This window comes from Macaca mulatta, chromosome 15, assembly GCF_049350105.2.
Source record: "Macaca mulatta isolate MMU2019108-1 chromosome 15, T2T-MMU8v2.0, whole genome shotgun sequence".
Taxonomy (NCBI): Eukaryota; Metazoa; Chordata; class Mammalia; order Primates; family Cercopithecidae; genus Macaca; species Macaca mulatta.
The window spans coordinates 114777762-114800239 of record NC_133420.1 but is presented as its reverse complement, the minus strand read 5'-3'; the positions used below and the strand labels follow the sequence as shown (position 1 = coordinate 114800239).

Below are 22478 nucleotides of genomic sequence, written 5' to 3'. Positions count from 1 at the left end.
AGTGAGCCGAGATCACGCCACTGCACTCTAACCTGGGTGACAGAGCGAGACTCCGTCTCAAAAAAAAAAAAATTTTTTTTCTCAACACCAGTAATATGAGACTCTAGACTGAAATAGCCCATCAAGGGCCCAGCAAAATGAGTACCCAAAACATAGCATTGTGAAGGTTTGGATACACTGAGGAAAAAAGAAGGTCCTGAAAGCATCTAGACAAAAAAGACTACTTATAAATTGCAAGAATCAGAATGGCATTGGACTTCTCAGCTTTCCTCATGACAAGTTTAAGATCTGAAGCAATCTTTAAACTCATGAGGAAAATTAAGTCTAATAAATAATTTTCTTCTTAGCCAAACTGTCAATCAAATGTGAAGCTATAATAAGCATTTTCAGGTATAAAAAACAAAACCAAAAATCTCCCATTAAGCCTGTCCAAGGAAACTACTAGAGAATGTGCTCCACAAAAATAATGGCACAAACTATGAAAAAGGAGGACTCGGGATTCTGAAAATGTGCTGCAACATGGAAATTCTCAGGAAATACCAAAGGGAAGACCCAGGACAACTGGTCCAGGGTGGAGCAGGATGGACGCTCCAGGCAAAATGTTTCCAGAAAAGAATAGATTGAAAAGATTTCCTGATAAGTTTGATCAAATGAAAAAGTGTTGAGGAATTTTATAGTTCTGTTGGAGAAGAATTAGCTATAAGGTGCAATAAAAAGTTGTATCAAAACAGAAGCATGATCATTTCACACTAGATAGTTCACCTATGAATAACAAAGTTATAATAATGAAAATGAATATTGATTGAACTAAAAACTGTAATGTAACTTATATTGGGAGAATGGAGGAGATTGGGAAGTAGAGTAGCTATAAGAGTGCTAAATCCTTATCTCCCATAATACACAGTCAATAGACAATGTCTAAAATTGATAATGTCATTCAGAAACATAGACATAAACACCAGAAGAACCAACTGAAAAGGCTGAAGGTGGCTGTCTGGGAGTAGGATTCAATTAAAAGCTTGGGGGAGGGGAATGCTTTTTTAAAATTATAAACCTTGGCCGGGCGTGGTGGCTCACGCCTGTAATCCCAGCACTTTGGGAGGCCGAGGTGGGCGGATCACAAGGTCAGGAGATCGAGACCATGGTGAAACCCCGTCTCTACTAAAAATAGAAAAAATTAGCCGGGCGCAGGGGCGGGCGCCTGTAGTCCCAGCTACTCGGGAGGCTGAGGCAGGAGAATGGCGTGAACCCGGGAGGCGGAGCTTGCAGTGAGCCGAGATTGCGCCACTGCACTCCAGCCTGGGCGACAGAGCGAGACTCCATCTCAAAAAAAAAAAAAAAAAAAAAAAATTATAAACCTTATGATAGTATGTGTCTATATAATAAACCTTATAGTAGTATATGCAGATAATTACTGTGAAAAATATTTTACAAATTACCTGAAATTTGACCATAATGAACATCTCCATAAATCTGGCCATATTTTCTGATCAGAATGAATTAAGAGTAAAAACAAATTATATGTTTAAGCCAACCAATCATATGTTTAAACACACCAAAGCTCAACCCCTAGTAAATTGTAACATAATTCTACAATGTAGAATGTAAGCGAAGAAAGAAAAGTTCAGTTTAGAAAATAAGAAAAAAGAAAAATACTGCCTCTGAAAACCTAGTCAAGGCAATTCTTGGTAGTAAACTCAGAGTTTAAATAAACGTTTTTTTTAAAAAGGCATTCAACTTAAGATTTTAGAAAATGAACACCCCGGGTGGGCGCGGTGTCTCACGTCTGTAATCTTAGAACTTTGGGGGCTGAGGCGGGTGGATTACCTGAGGTCAGGAGTTCAAGACCAGCCTGGCCAACATGGTAAAACCCTGTCTCTACTGAAAATACAAAAAATTAACTGTGCGAGGTGGCAAGCGCCTGTAATCCCAGCAACTCGGGAGGCTGAAGCAGGAAAATCGCTTGAACCTGGGAAGCGGAGATTGCAGTCAGCTGAGGTCGCACCATTGCACTCTACCCTGGGGAACAAGAGCAAAACTCCATCTCAAAAACAAAAAAAAGAAAATGAATACCCCCTCCCTCAATAATGTAAAAACTAAAAATATATTCATTTAGCAATTTTCTCTCTGTTTTTCCTAATTTTTATGCAGTCTAGATTTCTAGTAACTGTTTCTGGTGTCTGGTGGGTTGTATCTTTTAGGCCTTAAACACAGATAATTTGAAAATATCAACTCGCCTGAACTTACTGGAACAAGAGTTGTCTGAAAAGAATGTGCAGCTCCAGACTAGCACAGCTGAGGAGAAAATAAAGATTTCAGAACAAGTTGAAGTCCTCCAGAAAGAAAAGGATCAGCTCCAGAAACGAAGAAACAGTGTGGATGAAAAACTTAAAAATGGCAGAGTGTTATCACCTGAAGTAAGTCAGTATTCTTTGGAACTGGAGGTGCTGTATGATGGATCACTTGAGTGATTTCCTCAGTCTTTTTCACATAATCATAAATATTATCCGTTAAACTTGGTTTTGAGATTTTGTCAGATGTAGTGAATTCACCTGGCACTTATTTGGCACCATAAACCATGCTTGACTAGAGACTGAGATATCCTTACATAGTGGTCCATGGACATGGCCCCTTCCTGGCATTGCCAGGCATTTGGAAACTATTACTTTCCTTGAGTATATTTGCCTCCTCAGCTGGGGTTTCTCGTCTGAAATCATAGAACATAGAAAATGATTTGAGGGACTCTTTTGGAGGGCACCTGACTTTTCTCTATACATATTTCGTGAATGATACTAGGTAATTTATTACATACAGCAGATGCCTAAGGAATTAGGGGTTAATTCTTTCCATGAAACCTTGGTTGAGAAGGCCCAGTGTCCATACTATGTCCAGCCAAATAGATGCATAAAATTCCAATCCCAGTAAAAGACCTTTTAGTTACAGTTACAGTTTTTTAAAACTATAGTTTTAGTTCTAGTTTTTAAAAACTATGTAGAAGATGATTCATTTACAGGCTGTCAAATTGCCCCAGACTTTGTCTTTTTTCAAAATTTTCAGTCAGTTGGCAGTGGTACCTGTACCTTACTTCATCAGAGAAAGATGAATTTTTGAATCGGAACTGCCTCCCCAGGTATTTATTGTTGGTGTCTTATCATTACCAAAGCAAGGGAAAGTTGCTCAGAGAAGGTGAATAGCTGAGAATCACACACATTGGTGAATCTTGTAGTGTTTTAGTTTGGAGCAAGTGACAGGAAGTTAAGGGGGCTAGTTAAGAAATAGGAGCAAGGATAACGTTAGATTGTTGCTCATTGAGAATTGATGAAAGGATTGATTTACAAATCAATCCTTGACTGGGGGCTAAGTGGCAGTTGAAAGGAACATTATAGACCTCTATTGCCCTGTTTTATAATTTAAGCTGGGTAAATGTGCAGAGGAACAGAGAGCCAGGTTGTCCTCCCAAGGTGTTAAATTGGAGTCCAAGGCTTATAGATTTGAAGACATGAGAGCCTAAGATACAGCAGAATTCAAATATTTAAGGAATTCTGCCTGTGACTATAACTAAGCTCTATAGAAGAAGCAAAAACAAAAAACAAAAAAAACCAAAGTATTATGTTTCCCTTGAGAAATTAATATTCTATTTGGGAAAACAGGTAAAAATATAAGAAAACTCTAAACTCTGAAGGACATTGAAAATCAAGTTGTGGATAATGTATTTACAGCTATACCTCTTACATTATTTATTCAAAGCAATGAAGTGATCATTTGGGGGAAGATTCATCAAGGCAGCCTCAGTAGATCAGAATCTTGAGCTAGATTATGAAAAACATGATATGCAGTGGCAGATATGAGAAGTCCATTTTAGATAGAACATCTTTGAATAAGGCACAGAGATGAGAATTAACAAATTACGTTTGCAGTAGGGTAGAGTTCCATTAATATCAAGAAACATTTAGGTTTCTATTTCATGTGGGATCCTGTAACAAAAAGCATTTACAGATTTGTGGTGAAAATATAGTATGATGCATGATACCTATTTTGCAGCTATTCCGGACTGGGGTTTGAGGGAAGGATGAGCCTCCTACAACTGGTAGAGTTCTAATTAGTCACATGAGCTTCTATGTCCCTTTCTTCCACATGGTTGGTTCTTCTTAGTGTAGCTCTCAAGTGAGGCTCTGCTCTTACCACAATTTTAAAGCCAAGGTTAATATTCCCAAATAGATCTGTCACTAGCAGATGATCAAGAGCATGAGATTCTGATGTGACACAAGGTATCAATAAAATCTAGTTGGAATGGTTTGCTATCTTAATGTCTTTAAACTTGTTTAGGATTATTTTCTCTTTCCACAGTAAATTAAAATATTTTTCCTAATTTTATTACTTTATGGAAATTGATAGATTTTAGATCGTTACACTAATAGAAGATTACTCAACAATTTACTACAGACAAGTCACACTGCTCTTTTTTTTTTTTTTTTTGGTAAAATTCAGAAACTAAAATTAAAGAATACTTGAACCTTAGGTTTCTAATAATACAGAGTAGTTGCTTAGTAGGGAGGAAAATATAAGAACTATTATCTTTATTTAATCTTTTAAACTTTCGGGCCGGGCGCGGTGGCTCAAGCCTGTAATCCCAGCACTTTGGGAGGCCGAGGCGGGCGGATCACAAGGTCAGGAGATCGAGACCACAGTGAAACCCCGTCTCTACTAAAAATACAAAAAATTAGCCGGGCGCGGTGGCGGGCGCCTGTAGTCCCAGCTACTCAGGAGGCTGAGGCAGGAGAATGGCGGGAACCTGGGAGGCGGAGCTTGCAGTGAGCCGAGATCGCGCCACTGCACTCCAGCCTGGGCAACAGCGTGAGACTCCGTCTCAAAAAAAAAAAAAAAAAAAAAATCTTTTAAACTTTCAATTTCGCATTTTATGAGAACATACAATTTTTTTTTGGAAATGGAGTCTCTGTCGCTCAGGCTGAAGTGTAGTGGTGCGATCTCGGCTCACTGCCTCTGCCTCCTGGGTTCAAGCAATTCTCCTGCCTCAGCCTCCCGAGTAGCTGGGATTACAGACGTGCGCCACCATGCCCAGCTAATTTTTTTTTTTTTTCCCGAGACAGAGTCTTGCTCTGTCACCAGGCTAGAGTGCAGTGGCATGATCCCAGCTCATTGCAACCTCCACCTCCCCGGTTCAAGCGATTCCCCTGTTGCAATCTCCCAAGTAGCTGGGATTACAGGCACGTGCCATCACGCCTGGCTAATTTTTTGTATTTTAGTAGAGATGGGGTTTCATCATGTTGACCAAGATGGTCTCGATCTCCTGACCTCGTGATCCGCCCACCTTGGCCTCCCAAAGTGCTGGGATTACAGGCGTGAGCCACCGCGCCCAGCCTAATTTTTGCATTTTTAGTAGAGATGAGGTTTCGCTATGTTGGTCAGGCTGGTCTCGAACTCCTGACCTCAAGTGATCCACCCGCCTCAGCCTCCCAAAGTGCTGGGTTTACAGGCATGAGCCACCGCACCCTGCTGAGAACATATAATTTATAGAGAAATCTATGCAGTGCTTGCTTAAAAGTTATCATTAGTTTTTTGTTTCATTTTACTTGGTCTCTGGACCAGCAGCAACAGCATCACTTGGGATCTTGTTAGAAATGCAGATCCTCAGGCCCCAATTGGACTTGCTGGATCAGAATCTGAATTCTAGTGAGCTCCTCGGTACACATTAAAGTTGAAAAGCAGTGCTCGATCATAAAACAGTCAACTCTTGATAACCTGTGGTATGTATTGTGACAAATTTTTCATCCCAGGATAGTTTCCCATTGCCACGTATCTTGTCAACCTATACCTATTGCTGAGTTAGAGGGAACTACAAACATTGATATGCTGCATCCTCACTGGAGTGGGCTGTCCTTGGGTTTCTATATTCATACTACCTTATATGATCTCAGTACTTCCTTAACTTAGATCCAAAACCATAGAAACTGAATTTATATGAAATTGTCCTCAGCCACGTATAAAGGCAAACTCTTCACATTTGTTTTTGATAAAATATAGTCACAGTATGAATTCAAAAGTCAAGTACAGTAAAGTCCTCACTGAACATTGTGGATAGGTTCTTGGAAATTGTGACTTTAAGAGACACCATGTACATCAGGTCCTCAAATTACATTGTTTTCCTTCAACATAGTTGCTTTTGTTATGAAGTTAATAGGAAAAAAAAAACTGTTGTATTATATATTGTTTCTCTTAAAGTCACAGTTTCCAAGAACCTATTGATGATAAGGACTTACTCTATTTTGGATAATTCACTTTTATTTGTGGCTCCTCTTACTTGTTCACCTAAGTACATTTTAGTATTTAAGGATTTTTTTTCTTGAAAAGGTGAATATTATTTTATTCCTTATGAAGCAGTGATCAAACTATCAAATTCCATATGGTTAGTGATTGCACAGAGAAAAAGAATGGCTGATGAGCATTTTTCTTTAGGTAGATCAGAAATATTCACACTCTTGGCCAGGCATGGTGGCTCACACCTATAATCCCATCACGTTGGGAGGCTGAGGCAGGCAGATCACCTGAAGTCAGGAGTTCCAAGACCAGCCTGGCCAATGTGGCGAAACCCCTTCTCAACTAAAAATACAAAAATTAGCTAGGCGTGATGGCATGCACCTATAATCCCAGCTACTTGGGAGGCTGAGGCAGGAGAATTGCTTAAATCCTTAAACCCAAGAGGTGGAGGTTGCAGTGAGCTGAGATCCCACCACGACCCTGTCTCAGAAAGAAAAAAAAAAAAAAAGAAAGAAAGAAATATTCACATTATTTTCCTTTGGGGTGTTAGGGGGAGGAGTGGAGAGAAATAACATGGGTCCTGTAACCAAGGACACATGAAAAATTTTTTTCTCCTCTTTCTTAACAGATACTGAGTTCAAACTATATGATAGGTACTGTGCTGGGCAATAAGGGTGTGGAGATGGACAAGTCAGTCTGCCACAGGAACTTATTGAGGTGGCCTCCACAATAGGTATAGGTCTATGGAAACATATATCCAAGTCTCACCAATCTGAGGTAATTCCTTGCCAGAGATTTGTATCACCAACATAACATGTATTTGGATAGTTCAATGAACTGGAAGAGCTGGGCATGGTAGTGTGTGCCTGTAGTCCCAGCTACTCAGGAGGGCAAGGTAGGAGGTTCGCTTGAGCCAAGAGTTTGAGTTCAGCCTGGGCAACATAGTGAGACCCTGTGTCCAAAAAAAAAAAGAAAAGAAAAAAACTTGTAGGTTTTCCGACAGGGATTCATTGATCTTCTCTGGTATGTGAAAAAATACTACGCTGCCCTATTTTATAACGCCTACATTTTCCTTCTAATAACATTTCATAGGAATCTTATGAAATATGTCAGATACTTAAATCCTCACTACTTTTTAATGCCATATTGTGCTTTTTTTATTACTAGTTCTTAATAACTTATTCTAAATATTTAGAGTAAGTTATTCCCTCTAGGCAGTATATTGTTTTGATAGATCATTGAAGGGACAACAGTAAATCTCTGGATCTCACTAGTGGAAATATTGACACATAATATGCACTTTAGGGACTATGGAGGAGATGCATGACAATACTGCTAATCCTGTGGGCTTAGGCTTTGTTCAAGTATATTCCTTGGATTAGATGATCAGCATTTGTAGTATGACCTTGGAACATTTCAGAACTCACCTAAACTTCTGTCTTTTCCATTTCATTCCATCAGGTTTATTGTGAGGGCTTAATGATTATGTTAATATGTTGTGTGTGTGTGTATGTGTGTGTATACATGTGTGTATACACATAACCTCTGCATTATGTGGTATAGCAAGCACTCAAAAAACATTTTCTTAAAATCTAGTAAAAGAGTGGTAATGTCCATTAGACTCAAATAGTTTAGTAGGATCTGAGTATATGACAAAGTCAAAGTTATACTATTTCATTTAAAATGAGTGATTTCTGTTATATCTAGGAAGAACATGTTCTTTTCCAACTTGAAGAAGGGATTGAAGCTTTGGAAGCTGCAATTGAATATAAGAATGAAAGTATCCAGCGTCGCCGGAACTCACTTAGAGCATCATTCCATAACCTCTCTCGTAGTGAAGCAAATGTCTTGGAACAAATAGCTTGCCTGAGTCCTGTTGAGATTAGAGCTATTCTTTTCAGATATTTCAATAAGGTTTGTTTTTGAGGGTCAGAATATTTTTCTTATACAGATGGGTCAAGATGCTTACATCCTACATTTTGAATTTTTAAAGAAATTGAAAGACTCAAAGATTTGATGGTGTAACTACAAATTTAAGCATGATTTCTCTTTATAGAACTAAATGTTGTCATCTGAAAGCTTTGTGATTATCCAAATATGTAGGCCTAACTTTGTGAGGTTCTTAAAGTTAGAGGGTCTTTCAAAAGAAGTCCTTTTTGAAAGTTTTTAAAACCAAAGAATTTAAGTTATATTCCTTGCTCATTATTTCTTGGATGATTTCTAGATTTGGATGTTGCTACCTGGCACTCATGAAAAATCAAAGGCCCTCCAAGTTTTGATTCCCTTTCCTTCATTGCTATAGGGTAGAGGAATCTGTACTTTCTTGTAATGTATTAGTTGAAATGAAGATGAAGTGGTGTATCAGTGGCAAAGATAATAATAGATTTTATTAACCTGAATGTGCCTAAATCAATTAAAATGTTGTATTTTTTACAGATTAAACCATTTTCTAATCCAGAGATGTTTCATAGCATTGAGAACTATATCCATCTTTTCTCTAATGTCTTTTCCACTTAAGATACATATTATGAAGTGTTAAACAATGAGATAACCCTTTCTCTGAAAAGTACATTCAATTTATGGGAATATCTGACAATTAATGAAAAATGAAACACTGATATTTTAAAATTAAGTCCTAAGGCCAGGCGCAGTGGCTCATGCTTGTAATCCCAGCACTTTGGGAGGCTGAGTCAAGAGAATCATTTGAGCCCAGAATTTGAGATCCTGTCTCTACAAAAAATACCAGAATTAGCCGGGTATGGTAGCATACACTTGTAGTCCTAGATAGTTGGGAGGCTGAGGCAGGAGGATCACATGAGCCCAGGAATTTGAGTTTGTAGTGAGCTATGATCATTACTGCACTTCAGCCTGGGGCAACAGAGCAACAGCCTGTCTCAAAAAAATTAAATAAAATTATAATTCTGTAAAATAAGGAGAAAAAATGAAAAATGTTATGCACAGCCTCCTCTTGGATAATCGTCATCAGTAGTAAGCTGCTGTTACTGTTATTGATGAGAGTGCATCCTATTGTTGCATGTTTGGAGGGTAGAAAGATGGTGGAGTCCTTTGATGTAGATAACTCTTTATGCTGCTCTTTTTTTTTTTCCCCGAGACGGAGTCTCACTCTGTTGTCCAGGCTGGTGTGATCTCGGCTCACTGCAACCTCCGCCCTCCAGGTTCAAGCAATTCTCCTGCCTCAGCCTCCTGAGTAGCTAGGATTACAGGCATGTGCTACCATGCCCGGCTAATGTTTGTATTTTTAGTAGAGATGGGGTTTCACCATGTTGGCCAGGCTGGTCTCAAACTCCTGACCTCGTGACCCTCCTGCCTCAGCCTCCCAAAGTGCTGGGATTATAGGTGTGAGCCACCCCACCTGGCCCTTGTGCTACTCTTAAAGCAAGGCAACCTGATTAAGGTCAGTGGATTTTCTGATCCTGGGAACCCTTGTATTAATGATTATTTTTCTGGAGAGGTCATTAGATTATTAACAAGTTCTGTGATGTAGACATTATCTGAAGTATTTTTACTTTACATCAGCAGGGAAGAATCCAATAGACAAAATGCATAACATGGCTGGGTGTGGTGGCTTTGGGACACTGAGGTAGGAGGATCCCAGTGCTTTGGGACACTGAGGCAGGAGGATCACTTGAGGCCAGGAATTCAAGACTAGCTTGGGCAACATAGTGAGACCCTGTCTCTATGAAAAAATTTTTTAAAAAAATTAGCCAGGCATGATGGCATGTACCTGTGCTCCCAGCTATGTGGGAGGCTGAGGTGGGAGGATCACTTGATCTCAGGAGTTGGAAGCTGCAGTGAACTATGATTACACCACTGCACTCCAACCTGAGGTGACAGAGTGAGACTCCATCTTAACAACAACAACAACAAAACACCCAAACTGTCACGTATTTATAACATCTATTCTGGAGTTTAAACTTGGAATTGTCTAGATGTTTCAAGAATCTTTACCCTCTCACTATCCACTTAGACTAGAGAAATAAAGTTACAGAATTATTAAATATAAACCACATAGATTACATTTAAGAAATTATGGAAGGGTGATTATTAGAGCAACAGTACATTAAAAATGAAAGGGTTGGCCGGGCGCGGTGGCTCACGCCTGTAATCCCAACACTTTGGGAGGCTGAGGCGGGTGGATTACAAGGCCAGGAGATTGAGACTATCCTGGCTAACACGGTGAAACCCCATCTCTACTAAAAATACAAAAAATTAGCTGGGCGTGGTGGTGGGCGCCTATAGTCCCAGCTACTTGGGAGACTGAGGCAGGAGAATAGCGTGAACCTGGGAGGTGGAGCTTACAGTGAGCCGAGATCGCGCCACTGCACTCCAGCCTGGGCAATAGAGCGAACTCCGTCTCAAAAAAAAAAAAAAAAAAAAAAAAGTAATAGAAAGTGTCATCAATTCAGAATTCCAACAAATTCTGTTTTTTGTTTTGTTTTGTTTTGTTTTGTTTTGTTTTTCCGAGATGGAGTTTTGCTCTTGTCGCCCAGGCTGGAGTGCAATGGGGCGATCTTGGCCCCACTGCAACCTCCGCCTCCCGGGTTTAAGCCATTCTCCTGCTTCAGCCTCCCAAGTAGTTGGGATTACAGGCATGCACCACCACACCCAGCTAATTTTGTATTTTTTTTTTTTTAGTAGAGATGGGGTTTTACCATGTTGGTCAGGTTGGTCTCAAACTCCCACCTCAGCCTCCCAAAGTGCTGGGATTACAGGCATGAGCCACCGTGCCTAGCCTGAATTCCAACAAATTCAAAAGGCTGTTAGGTTGTTTTGTGAATATGTTGCAAAGCATTTGCCTAAGGACCCAATACCTGGCAGGAATCATTTACACTATGGAGATTAAGGAAATTGATCTTTAAGTAGCCTAAGAAAAGTAGATTATTATATTAGCTTATCTAAGACACACTTAAGAGGTCAAAATATGTATTTGCTAGGTGGTGAATTTGCGAGAAGCTGAACGGAAACAACAGTTATATAATGAAGAAATGAAAATGAAAGTTCTGGAACGGGATAATATGGTTCGTGAATTAGAATCTGCACTGGACCATCTAAAATTACAGTGTGACCGGAGACTGACCCTCCAGCAAAAGGAACATGAACAAAAGATGCAGTTGCTATTACATCATTTCAAAGGTAACTTCCCCTTTTTGACAGTTAGGTAAAGTCGATGTGTAGGTGGGGGTACTGAAGGAAGACAGGACAGAATTTGATCACTTAAAAGCTCAACATGTTTAAATAGTTGCTACTTGTCTAAGTTTTTGGGCTTTACATGCTTTGGTTGCTGCATTTTGGGACAGTTGACTTTGTTGTAGGGCTATTCGTGCTTGGAATGCCATCCCTTCTGCCTGCCTCCAGTATGCACATAAGAACTGCTACAATCCTGTCAGCTTGTTGTTGGTCTAGTCTTTATGTAGAAATGTGGGATTAATTCAGGCTTTTTGGTATACAGTTGAATTTTTTTTTATTTCCCAGGGATATAATACTATTATATTTAAGTTATTTTCCACTCACAAAATTAAAGTGATAGGTTCTGTCATATTCCTAGTTATATTTCTGGTTATAATTGTCAGTTGATTATAAAATTTTCTGCATTAAAGTTATATCTTGGGTCAAAATTATACTGCCATTGATGGGCACGTACCATTATCAGTGAGCAGTAGTTCACCACCAACTCTGATAGAAAACTCTCAGAGTGATCTGGCCTCATTTTACCTAAGCATATGGCCAGTATACAGACAGCTACTATGGCAGCAAAATCATTGTTAGGTGATACTGTTACTCCTTCAATTCAAGCTGCTTAGTCTTGATTCTCATAAACCCATAACTGAAAATAGATCAAAAGGGATCTGGAAGAAGCAACCTGAGTAAGCAGAAAACTGGAAAAATCTGTGAATTTGAGTGTTGAGGCAATTTGCCTCTAAGTTAATTCTGTCACTGGTTAATTAGCAACCAGTTGCCTAATGACGATTTCCTTGCAAGATCTCACACATCATTACATTCAAACATGCTCTCCTTACCTTAGTTTAGTTCTGAAACTGATGTTTTAATATTTTTTTAAGTGACTGGGATTATACCACAAAAGTTCATGCTATGGCCAAATAAGAATATATAAAAACTTGGCCAAACACGGTGGCTCATCCCTGTAATCCCAGCACTTTGGGAGGCTGAGTGAAGAGGATCGTTTGAGCCCAGAAATTCGAGACCATCCTGGACAACATGGTGAAACCCCATCTCTACAAAAAATACAAAAAACTAGCCAAGCGTGGTGGCACGCGCCTGTAGTCCCAGCTACTTGGGAGGCTGAGATGGGAGGATCACCTGAGTCCCAGAGGTTGAGCCTGCAGTGGCTGTGGTCACACCACTGCACTCCAGCCTGGGTGACAGAGTAAGACCCTGTCTCAAAAAAAAAAAAAAAAAAAGTAAAAAAGTCATTCATTTCTATAGCTGTACAAATTGTTCATAACAAAGTTGTGGCTGGGTGCAGTGGCTCATGCCTATAGTCCCAGCATTTTGGAAGGTTGTGGTGGGAGGCTTACTTGAAAGCAGCCTGGGCACCATAGTAGGACCCCATCTGTATTAATCAAGGATCTCTAAAGGTACAGAACTAATATGATATATACACACACACACACACACACACACACACACACGAGATATATAAAATATATAGGATATATATCGGACATATATATATAAATATAAAGGGGAGTTTATTGTATTGACTTACACGATCACAAGGTCCCACAATAGGCTGTCTGCAAGCTTGAGGAGCAAGGAAGCCAGCCCAAGTCTCAAAACTAAAGAACTTGGAGTCTGATGTTCGAGGACAGGAAGCACTCAGCATGGGAGAAAGATATAGGCTGGGAGGCTAGGCCAGTCTCACCTTCTTATGTTTTTTGCCTGCTTTATATTCATTGGCAGCTGATTAGATGGTGCACCAGATTAAGGTTGGATCTGCCTTCCCCAGCCTACTGACTCAAATGTTAACCTCCTTTGGCCACACCCTCACAGACACACCCAGGATCAATACTTTGCATCCTTCAATCCAATCAAGTTGACACTCAGTATTAACCATCACAAGTCCATCCCTTGTCAACTTGAACTCATGTATACACATCTCCTGAGATAATACATAATCTTCAAATAAAGATAATAGGTTATAATTACACCTAACATAATACAGCTGTCCTTTGTACAACCGGAAATGCACCAATCCCCAACCCAAACGCTAATACAGAAAGTTAACAATACTTAAATGCTGATGTGAAGTCAATAAATCTTGTGTCACGTGATAAAGGAAAAGGAAATAAAATGAAGATATTTTCTTTGTACGAGTGTATACATGCACAAACATGTTTTTAACAAAATAAGGAGGAAATATGACAGTTACAGTCCTCGTTTCTGCAGCTGGTCACGTGGTCATAGCTGGTATTGATGACTACCTTCTTCTGCTACCCATTCTGTATTCCCTTTGCCTTCAGCAAACACCTCAGCAGGTTGTGGGCTTTTTTCCTAGTGGAGTGACCTTTCAAACCTTCATTCCTGAAGGGTCTGGACCATTTGTAGTCCTGACTGGATTGGGCTGTTGTAGTTTCCCATTGACCTTAATCACAAAGCATGGTAATATTAAGCGACGCCCTAATGGATCTCCTGTATTTCGTGCATACTCTTCCTTACTTCTGTTATGGAGGAGTAGACTGATTTCATCTTGATAGTCCAGGTCACCCAGCCAACACTGTAACTCCCTTCTTAGCCTGTTGACTTAAAGGTAGGTGGAGCCCAAAGTGTCCAGGTGGCAATCTTAACTTTTAATTGTGTGTCTCCTGGTGGCTGTGTTCCTTCCTCTGGAACAAAGACCTCTAGGCCAGCAGAACGTAATGCTGCGGGAACAGAAAGCAAAAATGTTGCTACTGGATCACTAGGGGTGATGGTGGGTGGTGCCACTTCCACTTCCACCCCTTGGTCCCTGGACCCGTGAATCCTGGCTATGGGAGAAACAGTATCATGTATTGGATGCTGATGCAGAGCATATATGGCCTTCTGGAGAACTTTGTCCCAGCCCTGCAAAGTATTATCATCTAGTTGGCGTTGTAATTGTGACTTCAAAAGGCCATTCCACTGTTCTATCAATCTAGCTGCTTCAGGGTGATAGGGACCTTCATCCTGTGAATGACCAGTGAATCCCATGAGCATGAGCCCACTGCCGCACTTCTTTAGCCATGAAGTGAGTGACTTCGTCAGAGGCAATGCTGTGTGGAATACCATGACAGTGGATAAGGCATTCTGTGAGTCCACGGATGGTAATCTTGGCAGAAGTACTGCATGCAGGATAGGCAAACCCACATCCGGAGTTAAGTGTCTATTCCAGTGAGGACAAACCTCTGCCCTTTCCATGACAGAAGAGGTCCAATATAATCAACCTGCCACCAGGTAGCTGGCTGATCACCCTGAGGAATGGTGCCATATTGAGGGCTCAGTGATGGTCTCTGCTGCTGGCAAATTGGGCACTCAGCAGTGGCTGTAGTCAGGTCAGCCTTGGTGAGTGGAAATCCATGTTGCTGAGCCCACATCCCTGCCACCATGGCCACTTTGTTCGTGGGCCCATTGGGCAATGAAAGGGGTGGCTGAGGAAAGAGGCTGAGTGGTGTCCACAAAACGGGTTATCGTATCCGCTTGATTATTAAAATCCTCGTCTGCTGAGGTCATCTGTTGGTGAACACTCACATGGGATACAAATATCTTCACAGTTTTTGACTACTCAGAGAGGTCCATCCACATATCTCTTCCCCAAAATTCTTTGTCACCAGTTTTCCAATCATGCTTCTTCCAAGTCTCTGACCATCCAGCGAAACCACTGGCTACAGCCCATGAATCAGTATGTAACCGCATATCTGGCCATTTCTTCTTCCATGCAAAGTGGACAACCAGGTGCACTGCTCGAATTTCTGCCCACTGGGAAGATCTCCCTTCACTGGTGTCCTTCAGGTATATCCTAGAAAGGGGCTGTAGTGCCACAGCTGTCCACTTTCAGGTGGTGCCTGCATATCGTGCAGAACCATCTGTGAACCAGGCCCTAGTCTTCTCTTCCTCTGTCAACTGGTCATAGGAAACTGCCCATGAGGCCATTGGTGCAGGCTGGGGAGAGAAGGCAGGGTGGTGAGTGGAGACCATGGGCATTTGTGCCACTTCCTCATGTAACTTATGCCTTCAGGACCTGCTTGAGCCTGATCACATATATAGCATTTCTATTTGATGATGGAATGCTGCTGTGCACGACCCACTTTATAGCTAGATGGGTCAGAAAGCACCCTGTTCATGATGGGCAGTTCAGGTCACATGGTGACTTGATGACCCATAGTCAAACATTCAGTTTCCACCAAAGCCCAGTAACAGGCCAAGAGCTGTCTCTCAAAAGAAGAGTAGTTATCTACAGAAGATGGCAGGGCCTTGCTCCAAAATCCTAGAAGCCTCTGCTGTGATTCACCTTTGGGGACCAGCCAGAGGCTCCAAACAGCATCCCTGTGTGCCACTGACACCTCAAGCACCATTGGATCTGCTGGGTCATATGGCCCAAGGGGCAGGGAGCTTGCACAGCAGCCTGGACCTACTGCAGAGCCTTCTCCTCTTCTGCACACCATTCAAAACTGGCAGCCTTTCAGGTCACTCGATAAATGGGCCAGAGTAACACACCCAAATGAGGAATGTGCTGCCTTCAAAATCCAAATAGGCCCACTAGGCGTTGTGCCTCTTTTCTTGGTTGTAGAAGGGCCAAATGCAGAAACTTATCCTTCACCTTAGAAGGAATATCTCGACAGGCCCCACACCACTGGACCCCTAGAAATTTTACTGAGGTAGAAGAGTTCATCATTTTCTTTCATCACTTTGTCCACTGAACTTAGGAGCAACCAACCAGCTTCATTATGTTCCGTGGTTCTCCACATATGGTCAAATTTATTACGTATAGAGTCACTAAACTCCTTGCCTCTCATGAGCAGTGAATCAGGAGTGTCAAATGCATTTATTTTGCATAATTCCCTAAACAGTTCATGCCAAGGACTATCAGTGTTCTCCACACTATTAGAAGTAGAGTCCTTAGCATTTTTGGGTCTAATCAGATTAAGCAGCCAACTCCAGAAACCCCAAAACCAACAAAAGAACTCCATCCTTAATATTCTGTTCCTCTAGAACCACTCCTGGTACCAAAACCTATATTAGTCAGGGTTCTCTAGAGGGACAAGGGACAGAACTAATAGAAGACATATATATATATAAATATATATATAGATAACTATATAAATATATATAGATATCTATATAAATATATCTATATATAAATATATCTGTCTACATATATATATAAAGGGGAGTTTATTATTAACTTACACAATCACAAGGTCCCATGGTAGGCTGTCTGCAAGCTTGAGGAGCAAGAAGAGCCAGTCTGAGTCTCGAAACTGAAGAGCCTGGAGTCTGATGTTCAAGGACAGGAAGCATCCAGCATGGAGAAAGATGTAGGCTGGGAGGCTAGGTCAGCCTCGCCTTTTTATGTTTTTCTGCCTGCTTTATATTCACTGGCAGCTGATTAGATGGTTCCCACCAGATTAAGGGTGGGTGTGTCTTCCCCAGCCCACTGACTCAAATGTTAACCTCCTTTGGCAACACCCTCACAGACACAGTCAATACTTGGCATCAATACCTGACATCCAAATTGTGGCTGAAAACAAACCCATTCAGGTAACAGATATGTGTAACATGCTTATATAGTCCAGGGGCTGTGTTAAAAACATAATTTTGCAGCTGGGCATGGTGGCTCATGTCTGTAATCCCAGCACTTTGGGAAGCCGAGGCAGGTGGATCACGAGGTCAGGAGATCGAGACGATCCTGGCTAACACGATGAAACCCTGTCTCTACTAAAAATACAAAAAAATTAGCTGGGTGTGGTGCCAGGCACCTGTAGTCCCAGCTACTCGGGAGGCTGAGGTAGGAGAATGGTGTGAACCCAGGAGGCGGAACTGGCAGTGAGCCGAGCAGCTCGCGCCACTGCACTCCAGCTTGGGCAACAGTGTGAAACTCTGTCTCAAACAAACAAACAAAAACATAATTTTGCATCATTTATTTAAAACTGATTTTAAATGCAAATTTTTGTTGTATAGAACAAGATGAAGAAGGCATTATGGAAACTTTCAAAACATATGAAGATAAAATCCAGCAGTTGGAAAAAGATCTTTATTTCTATAAGAAAACCAGCCGGGATCTTAAGAAGAAACTTAAGGAACTGGTAGGGGAAGCAATCCGGCGGCAACTAGCACCATCAGAGTGTAAGACTTTTAGTGTTGTCACTCTGTTTCTCTAGCATTTGGTGAAGTCATGCCAGCTTTGTAGTGTAGCCTTTACCAATTGATTGGGTTACTTAGGATTGGTACTTCTGTTTGTCTCTGTAAACAAAAATCGTTGTCTAAGATAGAACCACATGAGAAGTAGATGAATGAACAAATTTATAGATTCAAAGGAAATGATCAATTATTGATTGTCTGCCATGTGCCAGGGGCTTGTTGACCTTAACTCATTTAATCCCTAAATTAACTCTATAATCTAACATAGCTGTTGTATTTCAATTTTATAGTAAATTAAGCCTTCTGATTATCATTTAAAACGGTGTAAGGTAGATAAGAGTAAAAGTATGTATTTTTAAGATAAATCAGGTCTTTTTATATATCATGATCCCTGGAAATTAAAAAATATAATAGAACCTATTTTTAAGACAAAGATGTTTCCTTGTATAATTATATGTAGATACGTAGATTTAGCGCATTCCTAAATGAAATGATAACATATGACAAAATATTATACTTTGCAAAAGTAAAAAATACTATGAAGGTAATATATTGCTATGATTAAAATATACCCTCTTTAAGATAGCTGAATATATAGGAATGAATATTTCTAAAATAATAAAGTCTACATTGTATAAAAGAATTAGCTAATAATTCTAATAACTTAATTGTAATAACTTCAGTAATTTAAGTATGGTTTATGAAAAGTTGACTTTAAAATCTTTTAGGCACACACTGATTTTTTACCTGGAAAGAAAACTACTTAAAGATGGGCACACAAGATGTAAGAAGACCAGTGAAAAATAATATGGATGAGCAATGAAGTGATACATGCTGAATATGTAATAGAAGTAGAATTGGTCAGGTGCAGTGGCTCACGCCTGTAATCCCAGCACTTTGGGAGGCCAAGGCGGGCGGATCACTGGAGGTCAGGAGTTCAAGACCAACCTGACCAACATGGTGAAACCCCGTCTCTATTAAAACATACAGAATTAGCTGGGTGTGGTGGTGTATGCTTGTAATCCCAGCTACTTACGAGGCTGAGGCAGGAGAATCACTTGAACCTGGGAGGCTGAGGTTGCAGTGAGCCGAGATCATGCCATTGCACTCCAACCTGGGCAACAAGAGCGAAAGTCTGTCTCAAAAAAATGCTAACTTATATTTGTGACATTTATCATGTATAGACATTTTCAAAAATAATTCCCTTTAGCCCCCAAACTCAGGATAGGCTGAGGTCTGCTAACTGCATTTTCAGATGAGGCCATTGACGCTTAGAGAAGGCAAGTGACGTATGGACAGAACAATAACTATAACATAGTCAATGTTGTCCCTCATCTTCTTACTGCTGGTTCAGTATTCCAGGATAAAAGTTGCCTTAGGATAAAGATGTGATACAAACATACAAATCCTGCCAAAGAGATGACACTTTCTGATTCTCAGTATAGTAATACAGAGGTACTTACCGATAAACTCATTTACTTGAAATACTGCTGGCTATATATAGCTAACACTTTAACTTGAAACATTACTTGCCAAAAATTAAAAAGTAAACAGGTATCAAGTAAGAAACAGAATAATCAACATAAGACCACTTTAGCTTTTAAAAAAAGTCTACTGTCAAATTTGAGGTATCTGATATTAGACATCTAGTTTGTAAATGGCCCATGTTTATGCCACTGAGTCTACTAGACATTTCTTTAAAATGACAATGTGATATACAGGTTTAAGAAATCAGGATCTTCATCCTGCTCTTTAACCAAACACACAAATCTAAAACACAGTTAATTTTGGAGAAGTGTACAATGAGAATAACACTGTTCTGACCAACTAACCCAAGGAGTCTAGTCTTGATAATAACGTTGGAGATACTATTTCAGCTAATTTGCTATTCTACTTAGAAACATTTAAAATACTTCTATTTTTGGCTATAAAAAGTAATGTATAGTCATTATAGAAAAATCTGGGCCGGGCGCGGTGGCTCAAGCCTGTAATCCCAGCACTTTGGGAGGCCGAGGCGGGCGGATCACGAGGTCAGGAGATCGAGACCATCCTGGCTAACACGGTGAAACCCCGTCTCTACTAAAAAATACAAAAAACTAGCCGGGCGAGGTGGCGGCGCCTGTAGTCCCAGCTACTCGGGAGGCTGAGGCAGGAGAATGGCGTAAACCCGGGAGGCGGAGCTTGCAGTGAGCTGAGATCCGGCCACCGCACTCCAGCCTGGGCGACAGAGCCAGACTCCGTCTCAAAAAAATTAAAAAATTAAAATTAAAAAAAAAGAAAAATCTGAAAATGAAGAAAACAAATCAGTTATAATCCTACCCACATTTGAGCATAATTCTTTTCATATTTTCCCCATGCTTTAAAATATACAGTTGCAACTATATTGGGGATATAGTTTACACTATATCCTATCTCATAATGCTACTCTAATATAATGACATGAAACAAGGTTTGTTTGAATTATAAAATGTAGCAATTTATATCAAACTGAGTTCCAGAAAATGTTTTACATGCTTAATAATCAGTATCCTAGTTAATAAATAACTATCTTGGTATTTGGTGCAGTGTTTTTTTGTTTGTTTATTTTTTGTTTGTGAGATGGAGTTTCATTCTTGTTACCCAGGCTGGAGTACAGTGGCGCTATCTCAGCTCACTGCAACCTCCACCTCCTGGGTTCAAGCGATTCTCCTGCCTCAGCCCCCCGAGTAACTGGGATTGCAGGTGCCACCACCAGGCCCGGCTAATTTTTTGTATTTTTAGTAGAGACCATTTCGGCCAGGCTGGTCTCGAACCCCTGACCTCAGGTGATCTACCAACCTCGGCCTCCCAAAGTGCTGGGATTACAGGCGTGAGCCGCCGTGCCTGGCGGTTCAGTGGGTTTTGATAGAAGACTGTCTACAAGACTTATATTTTCTTTGAATATTTTTGGCATTTTCATATTGCAGAAAAATTCATCTTTTGACTAAAATATCTTGGGTCACTTGATGGTCATCCTATGTTACAGTGTATACGTTTTCTAACAGGATAAAATCAGTTTTATATGAACCTGCATTCTCTCTACTTATATTTAAACCTATCCTCGTATCAATTTAAATCACTATAAAACTATGTGTAAGGATAATAGAGTCAAAAGATCTGGGGTGGAATCCTTACTTCTTTCACTAATCATCTGACCTTGGGCAAATTAATCTTTCCCTAGTTGGTTCCCTCAATTATAAAATTCTGGAAAAGGGAAACTTTCTTGTGAAGAATCCAACTGGGCTTTGGAGTGAGCCTCAGCAATGAGCCTCTTATCATCTTTTGAAAATAAGATGTCTTACTCCTTCCCCCAGATACTGTCATCTGGGGAGCACGAATTTTTTTTGTTTTTTTTTAAGAGTTGGGGTCTTGCTCTGTTGCCCAGGCTGGAGTGTAGTGGTACAATCATGGCTCACTGCAGCCTCAAACTCCTGGGCTTGAGCAATCCTCCCACCTCAGCCTCTCGAGTAGCTGGGGCTACAGGTATGAACCACTGCATCCAGCTAGGGTGCAACATTTTTAAAAGCTTCCCAGTGACTCTGAAGTACAGCAAAGTCTGGGAGCCACTGTCTGTGGTCAACTTTGTATGAGTTCCATGTACGAGGATCTAGATCATTTGCTATTTTAGGTTATTTGATTTTGAGGTAATTTTAAGAACTAGAGAGTCAGTTATGTTTTAAACCAGGGGTTACAAACTAGAATGCTTACCTGAGCCAGGGAAGCCAGAGTGAGCAGTGGGGACTGCAGCAGTCATCTAAATGGTCAGTGGCAACTGTGTTCCAGCTGCTGTTGCAATTTAGAAACTGTTAACTCTTACAGTTTTTCTAGAAAAGCTGTGAATCTCTATTTTTGTAAGAAACTTTTCAATTTTTAAATTTTGGGTCAAGTATTACTAACATTATAGGCCGAGCAAAACATGTCTCTGGGCCAGATTTGTCTTGGGAGCTGCCAATGTGCAACCTGTGTTTTAAAACTTTGTCTTTGCAGGACTGGGCCAGGCACGGTGGCTCATGCCTTAATCCCAGCACTTTGGGAGGCCAAGGTGGGCAGATCACCTGAGGTCAGGAGATCGAGACCATCCTGCCTAACACGGTGAAACCCCGTCTCTACTAAAAATACAAAAAATTAGCCGGGCGTGGTGGTGGGCGCCTGTAGTCCTGGCTACTCAGCAGGCTGAGGCAGGAGAATGGTGTGAACCCGGGAGGCGGAGCTTGCAGTGAGCTGAGATCGTGCCACTGCACTCCAGCCTGGGCGACAGAGCGAGACTCCATCTCAAAAAAAAAAAAAAAAAAAGAAAAGAAAAACGTCTTCGCAGGATGAAAAGTATACTAAGCATGCATCAATATGTTAAAGTTGGCATTTTTCATCATATTAGGTCTAGTACCTATAATGCATTTCCCTTAAGCAAGTTTTTGTCTTTGATAGCAGATATTCTTTAAGAACCTCTAGCTTTGATCTCTTCACTCTAATTCCAGTGGGGTGTCCCCACCTAGGGCGTATTCTCTCATTTCCATTTTGATGACAGAAATTGTGGCGCACACCCCATAGTACATTCAGACAGCAGAACGCTGCTATCATGCTGGGAGTGCCAACCAAGACCAGATTTCCACACATATAATGCCAAGTCCCAGAGTTTTCCCTTGAGATACGGGGCAGAGCCAATATTATCCAGTGCTGGCATCACTTGGCCATGATTTAGAATTCACTAGTAGCAAGACCAGCAGAGAAGGCAAGCATGGAAAGGCACAAGAGGCGCCCAAAGCACTCTTATGTTTCCAGGGAGTACCAAACCCCCGAAAGACTATTTCTCAACTTTGTTCCATGAATTA

The 22478-nt window shown here is 40.8% G+C and overlaps 2 protein-coding genes across 17 annotated transcripts in view; one reads left to right on the top strand and one right to left on the bottom strand.

The window, feature by feature from the left end:
* Positions 1 to 22478, top strand: part of KIF27 (kinesin family member 27) — an 87048-nt gene that overhangs the window by 60984 nt on the left and 3586 nt on the right. For both annotated transcript variants that reach the window (XM_015118008.3, XM_077966279.1), the window contains exons 14-17: positions 2202 to 2417; positions 7984 to 8190; positions 11232 to 11430; positions 17452 to 17616. In XM_015118008.3, coding sequence (XP_014973494.3) covers positions 2202 to 2417; positions 7984 to 8190; positions 11232 to 11430; positions 17452 to 17616 — 787 coding nt within the window. The remainder of the gene's footprint in view (positions 1 to 2201; positions 2418 to 7983; positions 8191 to 11231; positions 11431 to 17451; positions 17617 to 22478) is intronic.
* LOC114672829 (uncharacterized) overlaps positions 12991 to 22478 on the bottom strand; it is a 28473-nt gene continuing 18985 nt past the window's right edge. For 5 of the 15 annotated variants that reach the window (XR_013404912.1, XR_013404911.1, XR_013404914.1 and 2 more), the window contains 3 exons: positions 18668 to 18745; positions 16681 to 17208; positions 12991 to 15432 (listed from right to left, as the gene is read on the bottom strand). Coding sequence is in view for 1 of the 15 variants with exons in the window: in XM_077966280.1 (XP_077822406.1) it covers positions 15390 to 15432; positions 16681 to 16767; positions 18668 to 18745 (208 nt within the window). In the remaining 14 variants the exon portion in view is untranslated. Of the gene's footprint in view, positions 15433 to 16680; positions 17734 to 18667; positions 18746 to 21357; positions 21972 to 22478 lie in introns of those variants that run through there. The other 10 variants (XR_013404910.1, XR_013404913.1, XR_013404907.1 and 7 more) reach the window with 7 other exon arrangements.